Source organism: Podarcis bocagei (assembly GCF_964188305.1).
Source record: "Podarcis bocagei genome assembly, chromosome: 12".
Classification (NCBI taxonomy): Eukaryota; Metazoa; Chordata; class Lepidosauria; order Squamata; family Lacertidae; genus Podarcis; species Podarcis bocagei.
Window position 1 is genome coordinate 59,081,392 of NC_138137.1, and position 21,242 is coordinate 59,102,633.

Genomic DNA, 21,242 nt, shown 5'->3' on the forward strand with positions numbered 1-21,242 from the left:
TTCTCCCCAAATGAATGGCTGGTTCTCTGCCAGGCGTGGAGCTTTATTAGCTAAAAAAGGAATTACAGGCAGCAGGGTACTTTCCTTTAACAACCCTCACCCCAACCAAACCCAGCTGGGATCCACACTGGTCCAGGTCTCCTGCTGCCTGTCCCCCGTGGCTCTACCTTGCAAGATCGAAGGAGAGGGGAGAATGGATCTCTTGAAACATCAGAGATCTGTACAAAGTCAGTAATAAATGTTGGAAATGTAAAGAAAAAGAGGGGAAATTTTATCACATGTGGTGGGAATGTAAAAAGGTGAAATGCTTCTGGGAGATGATATATAATGAGATGAAAAAAATGTTGAAATATACATTCATAAAGAAACCAGAAGCATTTTTACTGGGCATTGTTGGGAGTGATATAAATAGAAAGGAATATAAGCTCTTTTTATATGCAATAACAGCAGCAAGAATATTACTGGCCCAAAAATGGAAGCAAGACGAATTACCGACGATTGAAGAATGGAGGATGAAGTTAATGGACTAGATAACTAGATAAACTTAACAGGAAGGATTCGAAACCGGCGGGACCAGAAATTCACGGAAGACTGGAGTAAATTTACAGACTATTTGAAAAGTATTTGTGAAGATCAGACGATGTTTGTAAGTTTGCAAGAAGTTTTGTGAGGAGTTTTATTGGAAGTATTGCAAAAATGGAGAAGGATGATTTGTTAAGAGATGTAAAGGGCAATATAAAGTTAAGAAATGCATAAGAAGTGGTTAAAACAGTGGATCATCAGAGGTGCTGATGAAAGTCTAAAAAGATTGTATAAGTGATAAGTTTTGTGATACATTTTATAATTTATATGTTAAAATCAATAAAAATTATATATATAAAATAAGAAACTTCAGAGATCATTGGCTGTGACACTACAAGGGATTCTGGGGCAAAAGGATACTGCTGCTAAGACCCCAAGCAACAGCATGGGCTTCCGGTGTGGCTGAGCCGGGCCTCCCCACCACTAAAAAGGCAAATTGACCCAGGACTAGTTCCATGCCATTACTAATGGTGGTATTTTTCCCTACGTACAAGCAATTTGTGATGGCCTGGGAATCTGATTCGGAGGCTGAACCAGAGGAATCCCAGCCTGCACAGGAGTCCCCGTCTCCAGAACCAGCTGATCCGGGGCTGGGGCATGATCCTGAAGGGTCCTCACCTGTGCTGGATCCTCAGGTGCAGGCACCAGCTGAGCCTGCTCTGGCCCCTGAGATGATGGAGGACCCATTGCCTGCAGGTGCTCTACTCTCAGTCCCGTCAGGGGAAGCGGAGGTTGCCTCTGGGTCCGGTAACCCTCCAGTCTCTCCTGAGATGCAGAGGCTCAGAGCAGAGAGGCGGAAGGAACTAAGTTCCCGCAGGAGGAGTGCTCGCCTCCAGGCCAGGAGAGGCAAATCACCTGAGGATCGGGGCCGCCCTATGCCTCGGGGCAGATAAAACTGGCCAGCCCAGTCTCAGGTTGCGGGAGCAACATCGTTGGTTGTCGGTTCCAGCCTGATCCCTGACCTGCTTTCTCTGCCAGAGCTCCTGACCACATCCAACGCCCTGCCCTGCACCCAGCTTCTACTTCTACGGACTGCCCTCATATTGCATCGTCGACCTCGGACTGGACTTGGACCACGCCTCTCGGTTAGCCCCCGGGACCAGAACACAATAATAGGGTATTCATTGGGCAGCTGCAAAGACCACCTTGTGCACATTACAGGAGCAGGCAGACTTGGCACGCACAGTCATTTCCACTCTTCCTCAGTAATCAGACTTTTGCTAAAATAAAAAAATTCCTTCCAGTAGCACCTTAAAGACCAACTAAGTTAGTTCTCGGTATGAGCTTTCGTGTGCATGCACACTCCTTCAGATACACACGAAATGCATGCACACGAAAGCTCATACCAAGAACTAACTTAGTTGGTCTTTAAGGTGCTACTGGAAGGAATTTTTTTATCTTGACTATGGCAGACCAACACGGCTACCTATCTGTAACTGGAACCATGGAAGACTTTTGCTAGTTTATTGGTAAGACTTCAGTAAGTTTCAGAAGAACCCAAGCGACAGAACAGGCACAAGCAGAACGTGATCTAGCCCATTGCCACAACCCTGTAAAAGTTGGACCACAGTTGTATTTTGGATTAGCTGCAGTTTCTGAGCAGTCTTCAAAGACAGCCCCATGTATAACGCATGGCAGTAATCTAATCTGACGGTATAGCTCTCCTAGCCAAAGACTGCTGAAAGGCACTCTGCCCCATGGCGCAACCTGTGTCTCCAGTGGCAAAGTTATTATATCAATGAGCACCCGCACACACACACATAAATCCACCCTGTAAGAACTTGTTATAGTAATAGAAAAAGAGGTGGATGTGTTCTTACATAACGACAATACCTCTGGATGACCTCAAGCATTCCAGAATGCAGCAGCCAGACTGGTGACTGGGAGCGGCTGCCGAGACCATATGACACTGGTCTTGAAAGACCTACATTGGCTCCCAGTACGTTTCCGGGCACAAAAGTGTTGGTGCTGACCTTGAAAGCCCTAAACGGCCTCGGCCCAGTAGACCTGAAGGAGTGTCTCCACCCCCATCGTTCTGCCCAGACACTGAGGTCCAGCTCCAAAGGTCTTCTGGTGGTTCCCTCATTGCGAGAAGTGAAGCTACAGGGAACCAGGTAGAAGGCCTTCTTGGTAGTGACGCCCACCCTGTGGAATGCCCTCCCATCAGATGTCAAGGAGATAAATAACTTTTAGAAGACATCTGAAGGCAGCCCTGTTTAGGGAAGTTTTTAATGTTTGATCGCAGTTTTTAATATGATGTTGGGAACCGCCCAGAGTGGGTGAGGTATAAATACCATCATCATATTTATTCATTATTATTATTCCAGGTGGGTGTTAAAATAAATATTCCAGGAGGGTGCCCTCAGAGGAGGGCAACCAAAATGGTCAAAGGCCTGGAAACGATGCCTTATGAGGAACGGCTAAGGGAGCTGGGCATGTTTAGCCTGGAGAAGAGGAGGTTAAGGGGTGATATGATAGCCATGTTCAAATATAGAAAAGGATGTCACATAGAGGAGGGAGAAAGGTTGTTTTCTGCTGCTCCAGAGAAGCGGACACGGAGCAATGGATCCAAACTACAAGAAAGAAGATTCCACCTAAACATTAGGAAGAACTTCCTGACAGTAAGAGCTGTTTGACAGTGGGATTTGCTGCCAAGGAGTGTGGTGGAGTCTCCTCCTTTGGAGGTCTTTAAGCAGAGGCTTGACAACCATATGTCAGGAGTGCTCTGATGGTGTTTCCTGCTTGGCAGGGGGTTGGACTCGATGGCCCTTGTGGTCTCTTCCAACTCTATGATTCTATGATTCTAAATACTGGGGAGGAGGAGGAATTAAACCTTGAGGGACCCCATAACATATAGCCCCCACCCCTTGGCTTGCTCTGCTCTTCTGTGTCACGGTCCGGTTCACGGGCGATCGAAGTCACGGCAGGGGACGTCAGGACCGGGGGCAAGATGGCGGGGTGGGAGCAGGAATGAGAGTCCAGAAGCCAGGAGTCAAGAAGCCGAGGGTCTAAGGGTCAGGAAGTAAGGAGGCACAAAGTCAGGGGTCCGAGGCTCAAGAAGCAAGGAGTCAAGAGGCTGAGGTTCAAGGATTAGGAAGCAAGAAGCCAAACGCAGCAAGGCAGGGAGTGTGTTGCTGTGGCAAAGAGCCGAAGGGAAAATTCTGACCTTATATCCCTTCCCGGCTCTTGCCACCAGGTGCTGTGAGTTACCTATCGGCCTCACCTGTGCAGCCGCACCTTGCCTCTTCAGAACAAACTTTTTTTAAAAATAAAAATAAAAAATTTATTGAATGATTTTATGTTACAAAAAACAATACAACCATACTACCACTAAATATAATTAAGAAATAAAAATTACATACATCAATATTTATTTTGTTATTTGTTATTTACTGTCTTATTTCCTCCCAAACATTCCATACAAAAACACACATATGTGCAGACACCCACACACAAAATGATAATAATGAAAGTAAATATTTCCCCCCTTTTATCTTCCAAAATCTTTTCTTCAACTTTGACTTCCTGTCAAGTCCCTTTGCATATATTTTATCTTACAATCGAATGTACACCAAACAACAAACCTTTCTATATAAATTTTCCAATACATTCTGAAAACATAATAAATCCTTAATTGTTGTCCACCTCCTTTTAGTCCCTTTATCACTCGAATGCTAGCACGGAGTCAAAACTATTATTGTATTTTTGAACATATCTTCTATAACCACCCCATTTTCCCGCAAATTTTTGCTTTGAGTTTACTCTGAGTTTATTAGTCAATTGAGCCGTCTCCACCAATTCCTGTAATCTGATTTGCCAATCTGTTATTTTTTGGAACAAACTTAGAACAAACTTAGGAAGGGGCCTCTTCAGAACAAACTTAGGACGGCCCCAGTCCTGCAAAGTCCTGTTGGTCACAGGGCCTGGCTCCTGCACGCACTCCTGTCATTCTAGCTCTCAGGAACATCAGCAACAGTGCAGGAAGCTGCGGCAGCAGGTTCGAGTCTTCTTATAGCTAGAAGGAGGCTGCAGAGTGGAGACCTTCCCCTGCAGGGAACTTGAAGCAGATGGAACAAAGAGGTCTGCCAGGAGCCCCAGGTGGCTACTGCTTCTGCCTCCCCCAACCCGGCGCTCTTCGGACTGCAATCTAGGCATGGCGGCTGCGCTGTGGTCGTGATTCGAAAGTGATTGAGGAAAGCCAGGAGATATGATTCTACCTACGATAAGGGACGCGGGTGGCGCTGTGGATTAAACCACAGAGCATAGGACTTGCCGATCAGAAGGTCGGGGGTCCGAATCCCCGCGACGGGGTGAGCTCCCGTTGCTCGGTCTCTGCTCCTGCCAACCTAGCAGTTCGAAAGCATGTCAAAGTGCAAGTAGATCAATAGGTACCACTCTGGCGGGAAGGTAAACGCCGTTTTCGTGCGCTGCTCTGGTTCGCCAGAAGCGGCTTAGTCATGACCCGGAAGCTGTACGCCGGCTCCCTCGGCCAATAAAGCGAGATGAGCGCCGCAACCCCAGAGTCGGCCACAACTGGACCTAATGGTCAGGGGTCCCTTTACCTTTTTATGATGGGGCCGGAAGCCGTTTGAGCGAGTCTGGGAAGCAATGCAGGGGTAGCGGAACCTCCAGAGGTTGCTGAACTACAACTCCCATCATCCCCAGCAAGCATGGCCAATGGCCAGGAATGATGGGAGGAGCAGTTTGGCAAGCCTCCAGAGAGCCACAGGCCGCCCACGCCTGCAAGGAAGCAAATACAGACTTGCAAAGCAGCTCCACGCTTCCGTAAAGAAATGCAGAAGTAGGCAGCCCCAACGCTCTCGAGGGGAAGCCAGCCACATCTGGTAATAAGTAAATAATTTTTTATTTATACCCCGCCCTTCCCGGTTCAGAAAACCCGGCTCAGGGCAGCCAACAACAAATTTAAAACACTTCACTGATGCAACAAAAAACAGCATAAAATACATTATAAAATGTGAACAACGATAAATTCAGAATTCAAAAATCAATTTAAGGGGGAAATCCATCCAATAAACATCAGATGATCCCCAGGGCTAGCTGGCTAAATTAGTCCTATTTGGGCCAGCGAGGAGACCAAGGGAGAATTAGCTGTGGGATCCCAGAGCGGGTAATCTTCATAAAAGGGGAGGGGGAGGCAAGGAAGGGGAATAAGAGATCAGGCTAAGTTCAAATTGAAAGCCAGGCAGAATAGCTCTGTCTTACAGGCCCTGCAGAAGGAGGTTAAATCCTGCAGGGCCCTGGTCTCCTGGGACAGAGCATTCCACCAGGTCGGGGCCACCACTGAAAAGGCCCCGGCCCTGGCGGAGGATAATCTGACTTCCTTAGGGCCCGGGACCTCTAAACTATGGCTATTCATGGACCTTAAGGTCCTCTGCAGGGCAGACCAGGAGAGGCGGTCCCGTAAATACGAGGGCCCTAAGCCACAAAGGGCTGATGAGGCCACCTTGGTGTCCTGGGCAAGGCTTGCTGGCCAAAGTGGGTGGGGCTGTAGCCGTACCACCCCAGCGCTGCCAGGGGGTGGGCTCAGCTTGCCATTCTTTGCAGATCCCGGTGCCTAGCCACAACAATCACCAAGGGAGCTTTTCAAATCGAACAACAAGGATGCCTTTGTGGCTGCTATGCGACCCGGGAAGACAAGCTTGCTATTATCGGGCAATATAGAGTGAAGCAGGTTGGAGGGGCGAGGAGGGGAGATGGGAGGAGCACAGCTGCTCACAAAACGGGTACAGAGCTGGAACAAAATGGGTACAAAACTGGGAAAAGCTACCCACAAAAGGTACAGCTGCCTTGTTGGCAAACAGCTCAAAAAGAGACTCTGGAATCTCTAGATGCTCCACTGAATTACCCAAGAGATATATAGCAGATGTTGAGAACAGAAAATTATTCTTTGTTTAAGTTTGTACACCATGCTATACCCATAGATCCCAGAACGGCTCGTGAGATAAACCTGCAGTATTAAAAAACACCAAATACATAATAAAAAGAAGAACAGAAGCAAACCAATAATCTCCTTTTCTACGACACATTTTAAAGGGCATCGGATGTCAATCGGCTAAAGGCCTGGCGGAAGAGGAACATTTTCGCTTGGTGCCTAAAAATATATAATGGGAGAACACTCCAAATGGGGAGCCACTGCAGAAAAGGCCTTGTTCTTTTGCCCGCCTCTGGACCTCTTGTGGGGAGGACACACGAGAAAGGGCCTTGCAGGAGGATGGCAGGGGCCGGGTCAGTTCACCTGGAGAGAGGCGGTCCTTGAGGTATTGGGGTCCCAAGCCCCTTAAGGCTTTATAGGTCAAAACCAGCACTTTGATTTGGGCCAGGGAAACTAGCTGGCAGACGTCAGGGCAAGATTGGCGTTATATGAACAAACAATCCTTCCAAGACGTTGGGTTGGGAATGTTTCTCGGCTGACCCACCAATTCGCAAGCTCAAGAAACATTGCCACACATCTGTCCCCTTGGCAGGCTTGGCTGCTTCTGCGCACCTTTTCTGATGCGCAGAGATGTGGAAAAAACCCACAGGCAAGTTCTGGAGATCCAAAATAAAGCGGGAGCTTCTGTTTTTTCTATTTGCCAAGTAGCTCGTGGTGCAAAGTCCCCCGTCCCCCCACCAAAAAAAGTGGGAGTAGAGAGAGATGGTTTGACGGACACTGGAAGGGGATAAAACCGCTGGGCAGACAAGACAGAAGACGGACAGGTAGGGCTGAGAGAGGGGGAAGCTTTGCTTACTGGAAGAGCTTTACAGTGGTACCTCGGGTTAAGTACTTAATTTGTTCCGGAGGTCCGTTCTTAACCTGAAACTGTTCTTAACCTGAAGCACCACGTTAGCTAATGGGGCCTCCTGCTGCCGCCGCACCGCCGGAGCACGATTTCTGTTCTCATCCTGAAGCAAAGTTCTTAACCTGAAGCACTATTTCTGGGTGAGCGGAGTCTGTAACCTGAAGCGCCTGTAACCTGAAGCACCACTGTATTAGAACTATTGGGATCTATCAGGACACGGAACCGCAGATTCCTACCTCATTCTCCATGAAGCATCCAGTTACCCAGAGGGAGGGTTTGAGAAGGCTGCTTCCAAGACAACAGGGTCCCACTCCACCCACCCTACTGGGCTCCTCCGGGTTGCCGGCTAATGGCTGCCGTTGCCGAAGGGCGAGGCACAACTGTCAGCTTCTGCTCTTGAGCAAGAAGGAGAACAGGGCGCAGGGAGACCACAGCTTCCTCCTGCTCGGCTCGCTCAGGGCTGAGAGGCGGCTGTGGGCGAAAAAGTAGAAAGTCCCACGGGGGGTGGAGGGGGTGGACTAGCAACCGAAAGAGGGGCAAAGAGGGGCTCACCTGCTGTGGGGCTCTCCAACCCATCAAGGCAGGCTTCCCTAGAATCATAGAATTGTAGAGTTTGAAGGGAACCCAAAGGTCATCCAGTCCAACCCTCTGCAACGCACCTGCTTCTCTCGCTCTTCAGATGACCCCAGATTTCCTTAACATGCTATGCACCTGCATATTTTGATGTGCGGGTGCCATTCGCTCACCCGTTTTTGTTACAACCTCCTGACAAGATCTCACCGGTGTAACGTAAAAGTTCAGATTTGATGGGCGCTACCTGTCTGCAATGACAAACCTAGACAGCATCTTAAAAAGCATCTTTTAAACCTCCCTCCTCTGGCAGGGAGAGGTTGTGCGCAGCCTGTACGCTGCACTTTGGGGCTGGGGGGGGGTTAGGGTTAGGTTTTTTCCTTGATTTCCCCCTCTAAAAACTAGGTGCGCCCTATGGAGCAAAAAATGCGGTATGTTGCGTGGCTCCAAGAAGACTTCCGGAGCAAATTTCAGTTAAACTTCTGAGAGATATGCAGGGGACGACAGAGGACAAGATGGTGGGACAGTGTTCTCGAAGCTACCAGCATGAGTTTGACCAAACTGCGGGAGGCAGTGGAAGACAGGAGTGCCTGGCGTGCTATGGTCCAGGGGGTCACAAAGAGTCAGACACGACTATACAACAACTCTCTGCCACTTTTTAAAAAAGCAACTTAAATTGTCATAGGTATTAAATAATTCGCTTGCAGAAATTCGAAACACAAACTGTTACAGTGAGGCTAAGAAGATGCAAGGAGCTTCTCGAAAAAAGTTTTCCTCCAATGTCCAGCTTCTCAAACTCAGTTTCTCCCCTCCAAAACAAACATGCCAGAAGGGTGGGGAAAGCTTCCTTCGGGATTCTGAATAAAGCTGTCTATTTTGCTTCAGGCTTTTGCTTCCTGGAATGCCAGGGCAGAGCCCGTTGAGGCTTTGATGCCCCTGCTGGTCATGTCGTGCCTCTTTTTTTCTACTTGTGCAAGGTCCGTGAATCTGGGAGGGAGGTGTGTTTTTTCTTAAACCGCACACAGCCAGGCCCCGAGGCTCCAGATGCAAACAGCGGTCTCTCCGCCTTCCTCTCCCTGACATTATTTTAAAACCTTAAAACAGGGTTGGCTCTTGGGCTTGTAAGTGCGCGCAGTTGCAGGTGTGCTACTTATTTATCCGATTCCGAAAATACCTGGAAGCGCTTCCACTGCAAAAACATCAACAATAGGAAACAATCCCGTATGTAAAACAGTTTCAAATCCAGTACAGATGCAGACGGTATTTGAATTTAAACAGACGTCTTATAAACAGTGCTGGAAACTCAGATGTATAAGCTAGGTGCCAAATGGCACCTTAATCTACAATCTCAACTACATTGCTTGACAGAAGGTCGGCGGTTCGGATCCCCGCGACGGGGTGAGCTCCCGTTGCTCGGTCTCTGCTCCTGCCAACCTAGCAGTTCGAAAGCACGTTAAACTGCAAGTAGATAAATAGGTACCGCTCCGGCGGGAAGGTAAACGGCGTTTCCGTGCACTGCTCTGGTTCGCCAGAAGCGGCTTAGTCATGCTGGCCACATGACCCGGAAAAACTGTCTGCGGACAAACGCCGGCTCCCTCGGCCTGTAAAGCGAGATGAGGGCTGCAACCCCAGAGTCGTCTGCGACTGGACTTAACTGTCAGAAGTCCTTTATGAATGAACTGATTTTAGAATGAATTTCAATTGACTGATTGTGATTTTATGTGAACTGTGTTGCTTTTGCAGTGGTACCTCGGGTTAAGAACTTAATTTGTTCTGGAGTTCCGTTCTTAACCTGAAACTGTTCTTAACCTGAAGCACCACTTTAGCTAGTGGGGCCTCCTGCTGCTGCCGCATCGCTGGAGCACGGTTTCTGTTCTCATCCTGAAGCAAAGTTCTTAACCCGAGGTGCTATTTCTGGGTTAGAGGAGTCTGTAACCTGAAGTGTCTATAACCCGAGGTACCACTGTATTGTTGTTAGCCGCTCTGAGCCTGGCTTCGGCTGGGGAGGGCGGGATATAAATACAAATTTATTATTATTATTATTATTATTATTATTATTATTAACCTTTACCTTTTTACCACGAGGCCTGTGGAGATTCGCATACGCACCAAACCCAGTACAGTGGTGCCTCGCAAGACGAAAAGAATCCGTTCTGTGATTCTCTTCGTCTAGCGGTTTTTTCGTCTTGCGAAGCAAGCCCATTGAGGATTAGCGGATTAGCGCTATTAGCGGCTTTTAGCGGCTTATCTGCTGATCGGATCAGCTGATAAGCGGCTTAGCGGCTTAGAAAAAGGGGGGGGGGAAACCAGCAGGAACTCGCAAGACATTGTCGTCTTGCAAAGCAAGCCCATAGGAGATTCGTTTTGCGAAGCACCTCCAAAACTGAAAACTCTTTCGTCTAGCGAGTTTTCCGTCTTGCGAGGCATTCGTCTTGCGGGGCACCACTGTAGCTGACTCCCAGCCTGCGGGGAAATGCCTGCTTCAGGAGCTGGGTCAGTTTTGCTTGAACATGGGGGGGGGGGCAACTCCTTCCCAGCATACATCAAAAGCAACCTACCCGCTCTCCTCAAGTCCAGATGGCTGGAAGCTTTCATTTCTATGTTTACATCAGCTTTGTCGGCTTACATTCAAGGGAAAAGGAAATGAATTTTCCTCGAGTGCTATTTTTAGATCTGCCTCGCTTGTTCCAGTCACAGGGGTTGGGGGAATCCCTGAACCCTGACTTAGTCCTGCAAGGAGAGCTTTCCTTCACCTCCAGATTTATTAGGCCTTTCAGAGGGAAACTGAACCGTTCTGCGGATGAGGCAGAAGGTGGAATCTCCGCCACAGAGATTGCTGCTTGAAACGTAATGCAGAACAAACTTTGGCCAACTCCATCAGCCGTCCAGAACAAGGGCTGTGTGTGAGTGCGAATGCACACAAACATTTGCACCGGGACTGTGCACTGGCTCTGCTTTAATGTTAATGGGCTTTGGCACACACAAGAAGAGCTTGTTATGAAAATTATAAGTTCTAAGATACAAAATAAATGTACCGAGCAAAAACATACATAAATATATAAACCGCATGTCTGAAACAGTACAGGAAAAAGTCCTGAAACCATTTTGTCTCCTCCAAACTGACCTCAAATGTTTCTCTGCAAGGAGGGAGGAAATGAGAAAAACCTCCCCATTGTCTCTTTGCTCACAAATCCTGCCTTAAGGGCACATTTAAGATATGAATAGGGCGAGCCTGTGACCTAGACTCGGGAATTAAATAGTTATCATCACAAAAGAATAGCCAGGCTGTCCACCCTTTAACAGCCAGGTAAACCCATCAACCAGGTGGTGCTGCGGTCTAAACCACAGAGCCTAGGACTTGCCGACCAGAAGGTCCACGGTTCGAATTCCTGCAACGGGGTGAGCTCCCGTTGCTTGGTCCCTGCTCCTGCCAAGCTAGCAGTTCGAAAGCACATCAAAATGCAAGTAGATAAGTAGGTACCGCTCTGGCGGGAAGGTAAATGGCGTATCCGTGCGCTGCTCTGGTTCCCCAGAAGCAGCTTAGTCATGCTGGCCACATGACCCGGAAGCTGTATGCCGGCTCCCTCGGCCAATAAAGCGAGATGAGCGCCGCAACCCCAGAGTCGGTCACAACTGGACCTAATTGTCAGGGGTCCCTTTACCTTTAAACCCATCAACAGGTTTCCTGCCAGACAGAATTCTGTTGTAGACTGCCCCTTCTCTATGTATGATGTATGGGAGGGGTGGTCTTGGGCTCCAGGGTGGGCGATTCCAGATGTCTATACAGTGGTACCTCGGGTTATAGATGCTTCAGGTTATGTGATTTCGGTTTGCGCACCGCGCCAAACCCGGAAGTACTGGAACAGGTTACTTCTGGGTTTCGGCGCTTGCGCAGAAGCACTAAATCGCACCTTGCGCATGCGCAGGAGCATTGAATAGCACCCCACGCGTGCGCAGACGTGGCACTGTGGGTTGCGAACGTGCCTCCCACACGGATCACGTTCACAACCCGAGGTTCCACTGTATAAGGGCTTGCGCATCATTGTTTGGGGTCCCTCCTGCCTCCTGCGTGTGGCTGTGAGCTCCTTGTTGCAACAGAACAATAAAGATCAGGCTTACGAGCTGCTTTGCTTCTCAATATTCTCTGCTTGGCCTCTGTTATTTTCTCCTACCGATAAGGAACCTACAAAGAACTCTATATGGGCTCTTGGGTAACCTGTAAGGGAAAGGAGCTGTTTCTTCTTATAACAAGCGCAAAGCCTGCACTCCTGCTAATTGGCTCGCAAGCAGATTAACTTCCTCCCTAACCACAGTAAAGGCTAGGAAAAAGTCTTCCCGTGCGTTACCAGCCAGTTTTGTCTGTTCAAATAGTTTTACCTGCTTCCGTCTTGTTCTGTCTCTTATTTATTTGCTTTGTGCTGCACAGCAAGCAGCCTTCGCCGCCTTGGCAGCTCTCCCAAGGCTTTGCACTGAGACTCCCATCTGCCCCAGCCAGCGCTGGGATAAGGGCCCTGGGTCAGGTTTCCAGGGGTGAGGCTTGCACAACCTTAGAAACCAACAAATTACATTATCCATTTATAAACCTCACTATTCTTTGGAGCCTGGGAGAAAAGAAAAGAAATGACAAACCTAGACAGCATCTTAAAAAGCAGAGACATCACCTTGCCGACAAAGGTCTGTATAGTTAAAGCTATGGTTTTCCCAGTAGTGATGTATGGAAGTGAGTGCTGGACCATAAAGAAGGCTGATCGCCGAAGAATGGATGCTTTTGAATTCTGGGGCTGGAGGAGACTCTTGAGAGTCCCATGGACTGCCAGAAGATCAAACCTCTCCATTCTTAAGGAAATCAGCCCTGAGAGCTCACTGGAAGGACAGATCCGGAAGCTGAGGCTCCAAGACTTTGGCCACCTCAGGAGAAGAGAAGACTCCCTAGAAAAGACCCTGATGTTGGGAAAGATGGAGGGCACAAGGAGAAGGGGATGACAGAGGACGAGATGGTTGGACAGTGTTCTCGAAGCTACCAGCATGAGTTTGACTAAACTGCAGGAGGCAGTGGAAGACAGGAGTGCCTGGCGTGCTCTGGTCCAGGGGGTCACGAAGACTCGGACACAACTAAACAACAACATTCTTTGGAGGGTTTTTTAAAAGAAACAAAACGCGAAGCACTCTGCTAGTCTACCAAGTTTCGGAAAGTTGTTTGCCTGTTCTCTAAGAACTTGGACACCATGTAAGATAGCTTAAGCAAGTTTTGCACGGCATTTCTCAAGTTCAAGGTTTTTGTCTATGTTTGGAGACCGTTTTGAATCAAGGGGGGGAAATGAGCCTTTCAAACTGCCGTGATTTAAAACCCCGATTTCAAAACGGCACAGAATTTTTTGGATTCTTGGAATTCCCAAGCAGTGCTGGGTCCGAGGCTGCTGGCTTCGCTGCCTCCTGCTCTGCAGCGTGACATTCACTGATAATGTGGTACCTCACAACGATCCTGTAAGGTAGGACAGCCTGTGTGTGAGAGGCTAAGGGCCCAAAGTCATTTACTGAGCCTCACAGGCCAAGAGTAGATTCAAACACAGACCTTCCACAATTCCCCACTTTAAGAACAGATGAACCACGCCGACGATTTTTACCCTGGAATTCCGCATCGATGCTCAGTGTACTCTCGTTTCCGACTGATGCATAATGTCCACAGACATTTCTACAAGGTAGGGAATATTTCACACGTTTCAGAACATGCTGGTCTTTGAAAACGGCAAGGCAGCTGGTGTGCAAGAAATCAGGCTTGCTTTGTTGGGTTTTTTAAAAAAAATTGGCCTTCTGTTCTTCCCCCATTTATCTGCTCCATCCATCTGCTGTGAGTTGTCAAAGAAGCAGGTGTCAGCCATCTGGGTTAAGGCGCTGTTTATATTAATATATATATCTGGTGACAAGCAATGGAAAAGGAGCCCGGAATCTTTCTGCGGGGGTAAGAGGTCTGGGAGCACACAGAATGGAACAGAAATATTACAGTCTATGCATGAACTACCGTATTTTTCGCTCTACAGGATGCACTTTTCCCCCTGCAAAAAATAAGGGGAAATGTGTGTGCGTCCTATGGAGCGAATGCAGGCTCCTTGGCTTCAGCGATAGCAACGCGAAGCCTCCGAAGCGCAGAGGGAGTGCTTTCGCCGAAGCTTGGAGAGCGAGAGGCGTCGGTGCGCACCGACCCCTCTCACTCTCCAGGCTTCAGGGATAGCCGCCTGAAGCCTTCGGAGCGCAGCGCGAATTCCCGCTGCGTTCCGGAGGCTTCAGGTTCCTTTCGCTGAAGCCAGGAGAATCTTGCTCTCCTGGCTTCAGCAAAAGGAACCCAAGGCCTGAGGAGCGCAGCGGGAACTTGCGCTGCGCTCGGAAGGCTTCAGGGATAGCCGTACGCAGTCCCTCCGGCAGGGAGAGGCTGCACGCAGCTATGGCTTCTTTAGCCCCGCGCAGCCTCTCCTGGCTGGAGAGGTTGCGCACAGCTAAAGAGGAAGCCAAGACAGTAAGCGGGATCCATCCCGCTCGCTGTCTTGGCTTGTGCCATAGGCGTGCGCAACCCCTCTGGCAGGGAGAGGTTGCGCACAGCCTGTACGCTGCGCTTTGGGGCTGGGGGGGGGGTTAGGGTTAGGTTTTTTTCTTGATTTCCCCCTCTAAAAACTAGGTGCGCCCTATGGTCCGGTGTGCCCTATGGAGCGAAAAATACGGTATGTTGCGTGGCTCCAAGAGGACTTCCGGAGCAAATTTTAGTTAAACTTCTGAGAGATATGCATTGCAAGCCAATGCCACACTATTCTTCTGAAGAGGAGGGGGAGTGTCCAAATTCCTCACCGCTCCCCTTGTATTGCAACCCAGGTGGGTGGGGCTTGCTACCAGGCCCCGCCTACTTTTGGAAAGAGCCCCGCCCACTCTGGCAGGAGGCTAAAGGAACGCCACCCTGCTCTCTCACTCAACAGGCCTCAATTACCCATTGACTGCCGCAGAGCAGATTTCCGTGCTTAAGCCAAGGGCGCTTGGGAAATTGCTAAATTAATTTTAAGACCCATGCAGGGCTATTGAGAAGCTACATGCCATCAGGCTCAGCTGTAAGCTTGTCCCCAGAGGATTTCTTTATGGTTTGGGCAACGGCTTGGAAGTACAAAGGCATGGCTTTTAAGCCATCTCTGCAGTAATCCACTCAGAGGTAATATGGAACAGGGATACTCAGCGGATACAAAGCTGTTTCTACTTCCCAGGCCTGCACCTCATGCCTTCTCTTCAAGACCTACTGCATGTTCCCCTGAGCAAATCTACAGAGACATCACCTTGCCAACAAAGGTCCGTATAGTTCAAGCTCTGGTTTTCCCAGTAGTGATGTATGGAAGTGAGAGCTGGACCATAAAGAAGGCTGATCGCCGAAGAATGGATGCTTTTGAATTCTGGTGCTGGAGGAGACTCTGGAGAGTCCCATGGACTGCAAGAAGATCAAACCTCTCCATTCTGAAGGAAATCAGCCCTGAGTGCTCACTGGAAGGACAGATCCTGAAGCTGAGGCTCCAAGACTTTGGCCACCTCATGAGAAGAGAAGACAAGATGGTGGGACAGTGTTCTCGAAGCTACAAACATGAGTCTGACCAAACTGCGGGAGGCAGTGGAAGACAGGCGTGCCTGGCATGCTCTGGTCCAGGGGGTCACGAAGAGTCGGACACGACTAAACAACTAAACAATAACAACAACAACAAAGGGAGCTTGCTCCCTATTAAGAATTCATAGGTGATAAATTGAGTAACTGGGTGATCCAGGCACTTCTCCCAAATCAGCCCTCTGCCCCCACCTCCAGGTATTCTGCATTACAACTCCCAGTATCATACAGCCAAGCTTGCTAGGGCTGATGGGAGTTGTAGTCCAAAAAAACACAGAGCGTTTCTCAAACTTGGCCCTCCAGCTGTTGCTGGACTACAACTCCCATCATCCCTACCTACCAGGACCTAGAGGAGCATCCCCAACCTTCAGCCCTCCAGATGTTTTCGACTACAATTCCCATCATCCCTGACCACTGGTCCTGTTAGCTAGGGATCAGGGGAGTTGTAGTCCCAAAACATCTGGAAGGCCGAGTTTGGGGATGCCTGACCTAGAGCAGTGTTTCCCAAACGTTTTTGGGCAACGGCACACCTGTGTACTAAAAAAAAATCTCGCGGCACACCACCATTAAAGCCCCGCCCCGTGACGTCAGCGCGCAGCGTCACGCCGGGAGGGACGCACAAAAGTGAACGTTTTTTCCCTCGGCAGCTCCTCTCAGCTGCGCTCAATCCGCCTCCGCGCAGGCTGAGGGAGGGAGGGAGGGGCGCGTGTGACCCGTCTCTGCTGGGAGACCAAACCCAGCGAGACAGAGTCGCGCGGAGGCGCCCAGGCAGCGCTGCCGGCTGCGAGGAGGAGCGCCAGGCAGCAGCAGGAGGCGCGGCCTCTCCTCACCGCCCCCGCCCCGCCTCTCGCCGCCCGACTCGCCCGCCTCCCTCCAGGCATCTCGCGGCACACCAGCCGGTGTCTCACGGCACACTCGTGTGCCGGGGAACACCGGTTGGGAAACACTGACCTAGAGGGAGCCAGGCTGGAGAAGGCCATGCTATGTCCTTTGACTGTTTTATTGGAAAAGAAAATCTCAAGTCCAGTTTAAGCCATAAAGTGGACAGCCAAGGAGCCAGAACAAGATGGCGGCCTTTTAGATTGTCCTTCCTGCTGTGCCATTCAGACATGCCCAAATCACTCTCGCTTGACCTAGGGTTCCCATGCTATCCCACACATCTTGGCACCAGAGCTTGAGAGATAATAATAATAATCAATTTTTATTCATACCCCACGCTCCCCAGCCAAGACCAGGCTCAGGGCAGCTAACACCAAATATAAAAACAATTTATTAGAATACAGCTTAAAAAACAAATTTAAAATACAACATTAAAACATTAAAATGCAGCCTCTTTTCAATGGAAACTCAATCAAAAACTTTTTTGGGGATGAAAACGTCAAGTCTTCACCAAGGCTAACTTTCCAGACTGGTCCTACATGGGCCAGAAAAAAGCCAGGGAAGTCCCCAAGCAGGAGTTCCATCACAGAAGGAGAAAGAAAAAAAGAAAGAGGGGGAGGGAATCAAATAATAATAATAATAATAATAATAATAATAATAATAATAATAATAATAATAATAATAATATCTTTATTGTCATTGCCCCCTTCGGGGACAACGAAATTACTTGACGGCTCCATAAAAACACTAATTAAACAATACAGTATAATACAGCAAGGGAGATTAGATGGCTTTCAAAGTCCGGGCTTCCCATTCAGGGCCGAGATCGCTCTGGAGAAGAAGCTGTTCTTAAGACGGCTCGTTCTTGCCTTCATCGTCCTGTATCTCCGTCCCGACGGCAAGAGCTCGAAGAGACAGTGACCAGGATGCGATGGATCTTTTACTATGTCCAGTGCCTTCCTATGGCACCTTGTGGCATAAATCTGCTCTAAGGTGGAGAGTGGGCAGCCAACAATGCTCTCTGCTGCCTTAACAACCCTGCATTCCAAGCCAAAGGCCAGGTGGAACAACTCTATCTTACAGGCCCTGCGGAAAGAAATCAGATCCTGCAGGGCCCTGGTCTCATGAGGCAGAGCGTTCCACCAGGCCGGAGCCAGTGTTGAAAAGGCCCTGGCTCTGGTTGAGGCTAATCTGACTTCCTTAGGGCCCGGCACCTCTAGGGTGTTGCTATTTATGGACCTTAAGATGCTCTGGTCGTGCCACTCCACAAACCGTCCTAACGTTAAAAAGGAAAGCAACTGCCCCCGTTTTGAGGATGAAGAAGATCAGCACAGCAAGGCCCGTCACACCTAATGGGTGCTGCACCACGCAACAATTGTGTTTGTGGGATGGCGAAGCGGGGGGAAGCTGTGTCGGCCAACAACAGTCACGCCCCATTGCAGCCGTTCTGGATTAAGCGGCTGGTTACGGGTATATTTTTATCCGCCTATTTCTGCGCGTTTTGGAGCAAAATTAAAATCGAGGCAGCTGCAACTGGATACTGCAAATGGCCATTTAAAGCCACGTGCTGCCCTTTCATCAAATCCAGCTGTTGCCCAGGCAAGACTCATCCGGAAGGGAGCATCACTTTTTGGACTGGAGAAAGAAAAAAAGTTCCAGAATTCCAGGAACATCGCCCAGCTGCCCAATTTTCCGCCAGAACTGCCTCCAAGGCAAAGCCAGAACGGTGGAGGTTCTTCGAGAAACAAACCGTGTTGCCTGGAGTCTTCGCCAACCGGGTGATGCCCAGCTGCTCTGGGCAATCTGTGGGCTGATGGGAATTTTAATACAGAACAGCTAGATGGCACCAGGCTGACGACGGCTGGCCGAGAGGTTAACAATACAATTTGTGTTAAGGCAGCAAACATCTGAAAGGAGTAATAATAATAATAATACCGTATTTTTCGCCCTATAGGATGCACCGGCCCATAGGACGCACCTAGTTTTTTGGGGGGGAAATCAAGGGGAAAATTTTTATTTCCCCCCCAGGTTTGCGCAGCCAGCTTGCTTCTCCCCCCCCCCCCGCCAGCCTCCAGATCAGGTCGGGGAATAGCGGGGTGGCGGCGCTCCGCCATCCCCCTATCCCCCGAGCTTGTGGGGCTGCAGGCTGCTGCCCACAAGCCTTGCGAGCCCGCGGGACATCCCTCCGGGCTTGCAAGACTTGCAGATAGCTTCCTGAAGCCTGGAGAGCGAGAGGGGTCGGTGCGCACCGACCCCTCTTGCTCTCCAGGCTTCAGCGAAAGCCTGCATTCGCCCCATAGGACGCACACACATTTCCCCTTCATTTTTGGAGGGGAAAAAGTGTGTCTTATAGGGCAAAAAAAAACCGGTAATAATAATAATAATAATTTATTTATACCCCACCCATCTGGCGGGGCCTCCCCAGCCACTCTGGACAGCTTCCAAAAAAATATTAACATACCGTAATACGTCAAACATTAAAAGCTTCCCGAAACAGGGCTGCCTTCAGATGTCTTCTCAAAGTCTGGGAGTTGTTGTTCTCTTTGACATCTGGTGGGAAGGCGTTCCACAGGGCGGGTGCCACCACCGAGAAGGCCCTCTGCCTGGTTCCCTGTAACTTGGCTTCTCGCAGTGAGGAAACCACCAGAAGGCCCTCGGAGCTGGACCTCAGTGCGGCGGGCTGAACGATGGAGGTTATTACCTTATTACCTTGTTCTGACAGTTCGTGTCCAACTGACCTAATAAAGAAGCCTTTTTCAACCTGTGGGTCCCAAGGTGTTGTTGAACTACAACTCCCATCACCCCTAGCTAGCAAGGCCAGAGCTCAGGGATGATGGGAGTTGTAGTCCAACAACATCTGGGGACCCACAGGCTGAGAACCACTGGAATAAAGGAATCTCCCTATTGTTCCACACTCAACTTGGTTGTCTCTGCTTTCCATGAGACCTCTACAAGCCAGCTGCATCACCTATAGCAAAGTACCGTATCGGCCTGAATATAAGCCTCACCCCCCCCCCAATTCCAACCATGAAAAGTTAAAGTGCAGCTTAAATTCGCAACCTTACAAAAATCGGCTTTTGCGAGATCGCTGCTGAAACAGACATACCGTAAAACGGAAAGGGTGCGAGTGCCTGCGGGATTTTAAGAGGCAGGCTTGTGTTTGGTATTGTCTTTTTTCCTCCCCGACCCCTATGAATTTTAAAGGTGCTGCTTATATTTGGGTGCGGCTTATATTCGGGCCAATACGGTAATTCCGAAGGACAAGGTTTGGTGCTACAGGACTTAAGAGAAAACGAAGAACTGGAATAAAGCGCCTGCGAGGCCACCAAACTCAGCCGAGCACAGAAGATTAAAAACATGTCCAAAGCGCAACTTAAAAGATCCTGGAACCGAACTGCGCCTAGGACTCGAATGACTGTCGTCCCACGAGAAAAGCTGCCAGCCGGTTTAGAATTACTTTGTCTGCACCGTCACTAAGCGAAGTGTCTGGGGCGGTTCTGCTGCCACCTTCTGAAATGGTGGTGGCTGCAGATTTCTGCGGTGGGAAAGGCTCCACTAAAAATAGCTCGTTTCCCACAGTTATGTCCCAGGCGGGAGGGTGGGGAGCGGACGGGATGCCAAGCTTTCATGTGCAGTTAAATAGGGATGAGCTCAGAGGCTGCCGCTTCTTGCAGTGAGGATCCTGGAATGAAGCGAGTGAGTGTATACACACAGAAACACAAGTTTCGGTTCTCAATCTCGCCCTGTGTGCTGTTAACACGATCCAAGAGAACGTTGCTTTTTTAAGCAAGGAGCAGAGAGTGGTGATTTCATGTATACTTCTCTTGAGAAGGCGAGACTTGAAGCGTTTTGGGATCGGTGTCATTGGCAGTTCAGTTCTCTTTATTTATGTTTCTGAGCACAATCCAAAGTGTTGGCGCTGACATTTAAAGCCCTAAATGGCCTCGGCCCTGTATACCCGAAGGAGCGTCTCCATCCACATCGTTCAGCCCGGACACTGAGATCCAGCGCCGAGGGCCTTCTGGCGGTTCCCTCCCTGCGAGAAGTGAGGTTACAGGGAACCAGTAGAGGGCCTTCTCGGTGGTGGCACCCGCCCTGTGGAACGCCTATCAGATGTCAAGGAAATAAACAACTATCTGACTTTTAGAAGACATCTGAAGGCAGCCCTCTTTAGGGAAGTTTTTAATGTTTGATGTTTTATTCTGTTTTTAATATTATGCTGGGAGCCGCCCAGAGCGGCTGGGGAAACCCAGCCAGATGGGGCGGCGTATAAATAATAAATTTATTATTATTATGGACGTGGGTGGTGCTGTGGGTTAAACCACAGACCTTGGACTTGCCAATCAGAAGGTTGGCGGTTCGAATCCCCGCGACGGTGTGAGCTCCCATTGCTCGGTCCCAGCTCCTGCCAACCTAGCAGTTCGAAAGCACGTCAAAGTGCAAGTAGATAAAGAGGTACCACTCTGGCAGGAAGGTAAATGGCGTTTCCGTGCGCTGCTCTGGTTCGCCAGAAGCGGCTTAGTCATGCTGGCCACATGACCCGGAAGCTGCACGCCGGCTCCCTCGGCCAAGAAAGCGAGATGAGCGCCGCAACCCGAGTTGGCCTTTACCTGTTGTTGTTGTCATTATGCCGCCTTTCGGACACAGAGCTCAAGGCAGCCCTACCAGAGTTCTCTCCTGCTCCCTTTTCCAATCCTTACAAAAAGCCCAAGAGGTAGGCTAGGCCGAGAGACGGAGACAGGCCCAAGGTCATCAGGAATTCTGTGGCAGAACCCGGCTCTCCC

The 21,242-nt window shown here is 49.5% G+C and overlaps 1 protein-coding gene across 2 annotated transcripts in view; it reads right to left on the reverse strand.

Moving 5' to 3' along the window:
- The window catches only part of CCM2 (CCM2 scaffold protein), a 45,823-nt gene that overhangs the window by 15,308 nt on the left and 9,273 nt on the right, over positions 1–21,242 (reverse strand). The window contains exon 1 of one of the 2 annotated variants that reach the window (XM_081163783.1): positions 7,619–7,771. The exons of the other annotated variant lie outside the window; for it this stretch is intronic. Coding sequence (XP_081019909.1) covers positions 7,619–7,630 — 12 coding nt within the window. The 5' untranslated portion in view covers positions 7,631–7,771. Of the gene's footprint in view, positions 1–7,618; positions 7,772–21,242 lie in introns of those variants that run through there. 2 annotated transcript variants of the gene reach the window in all.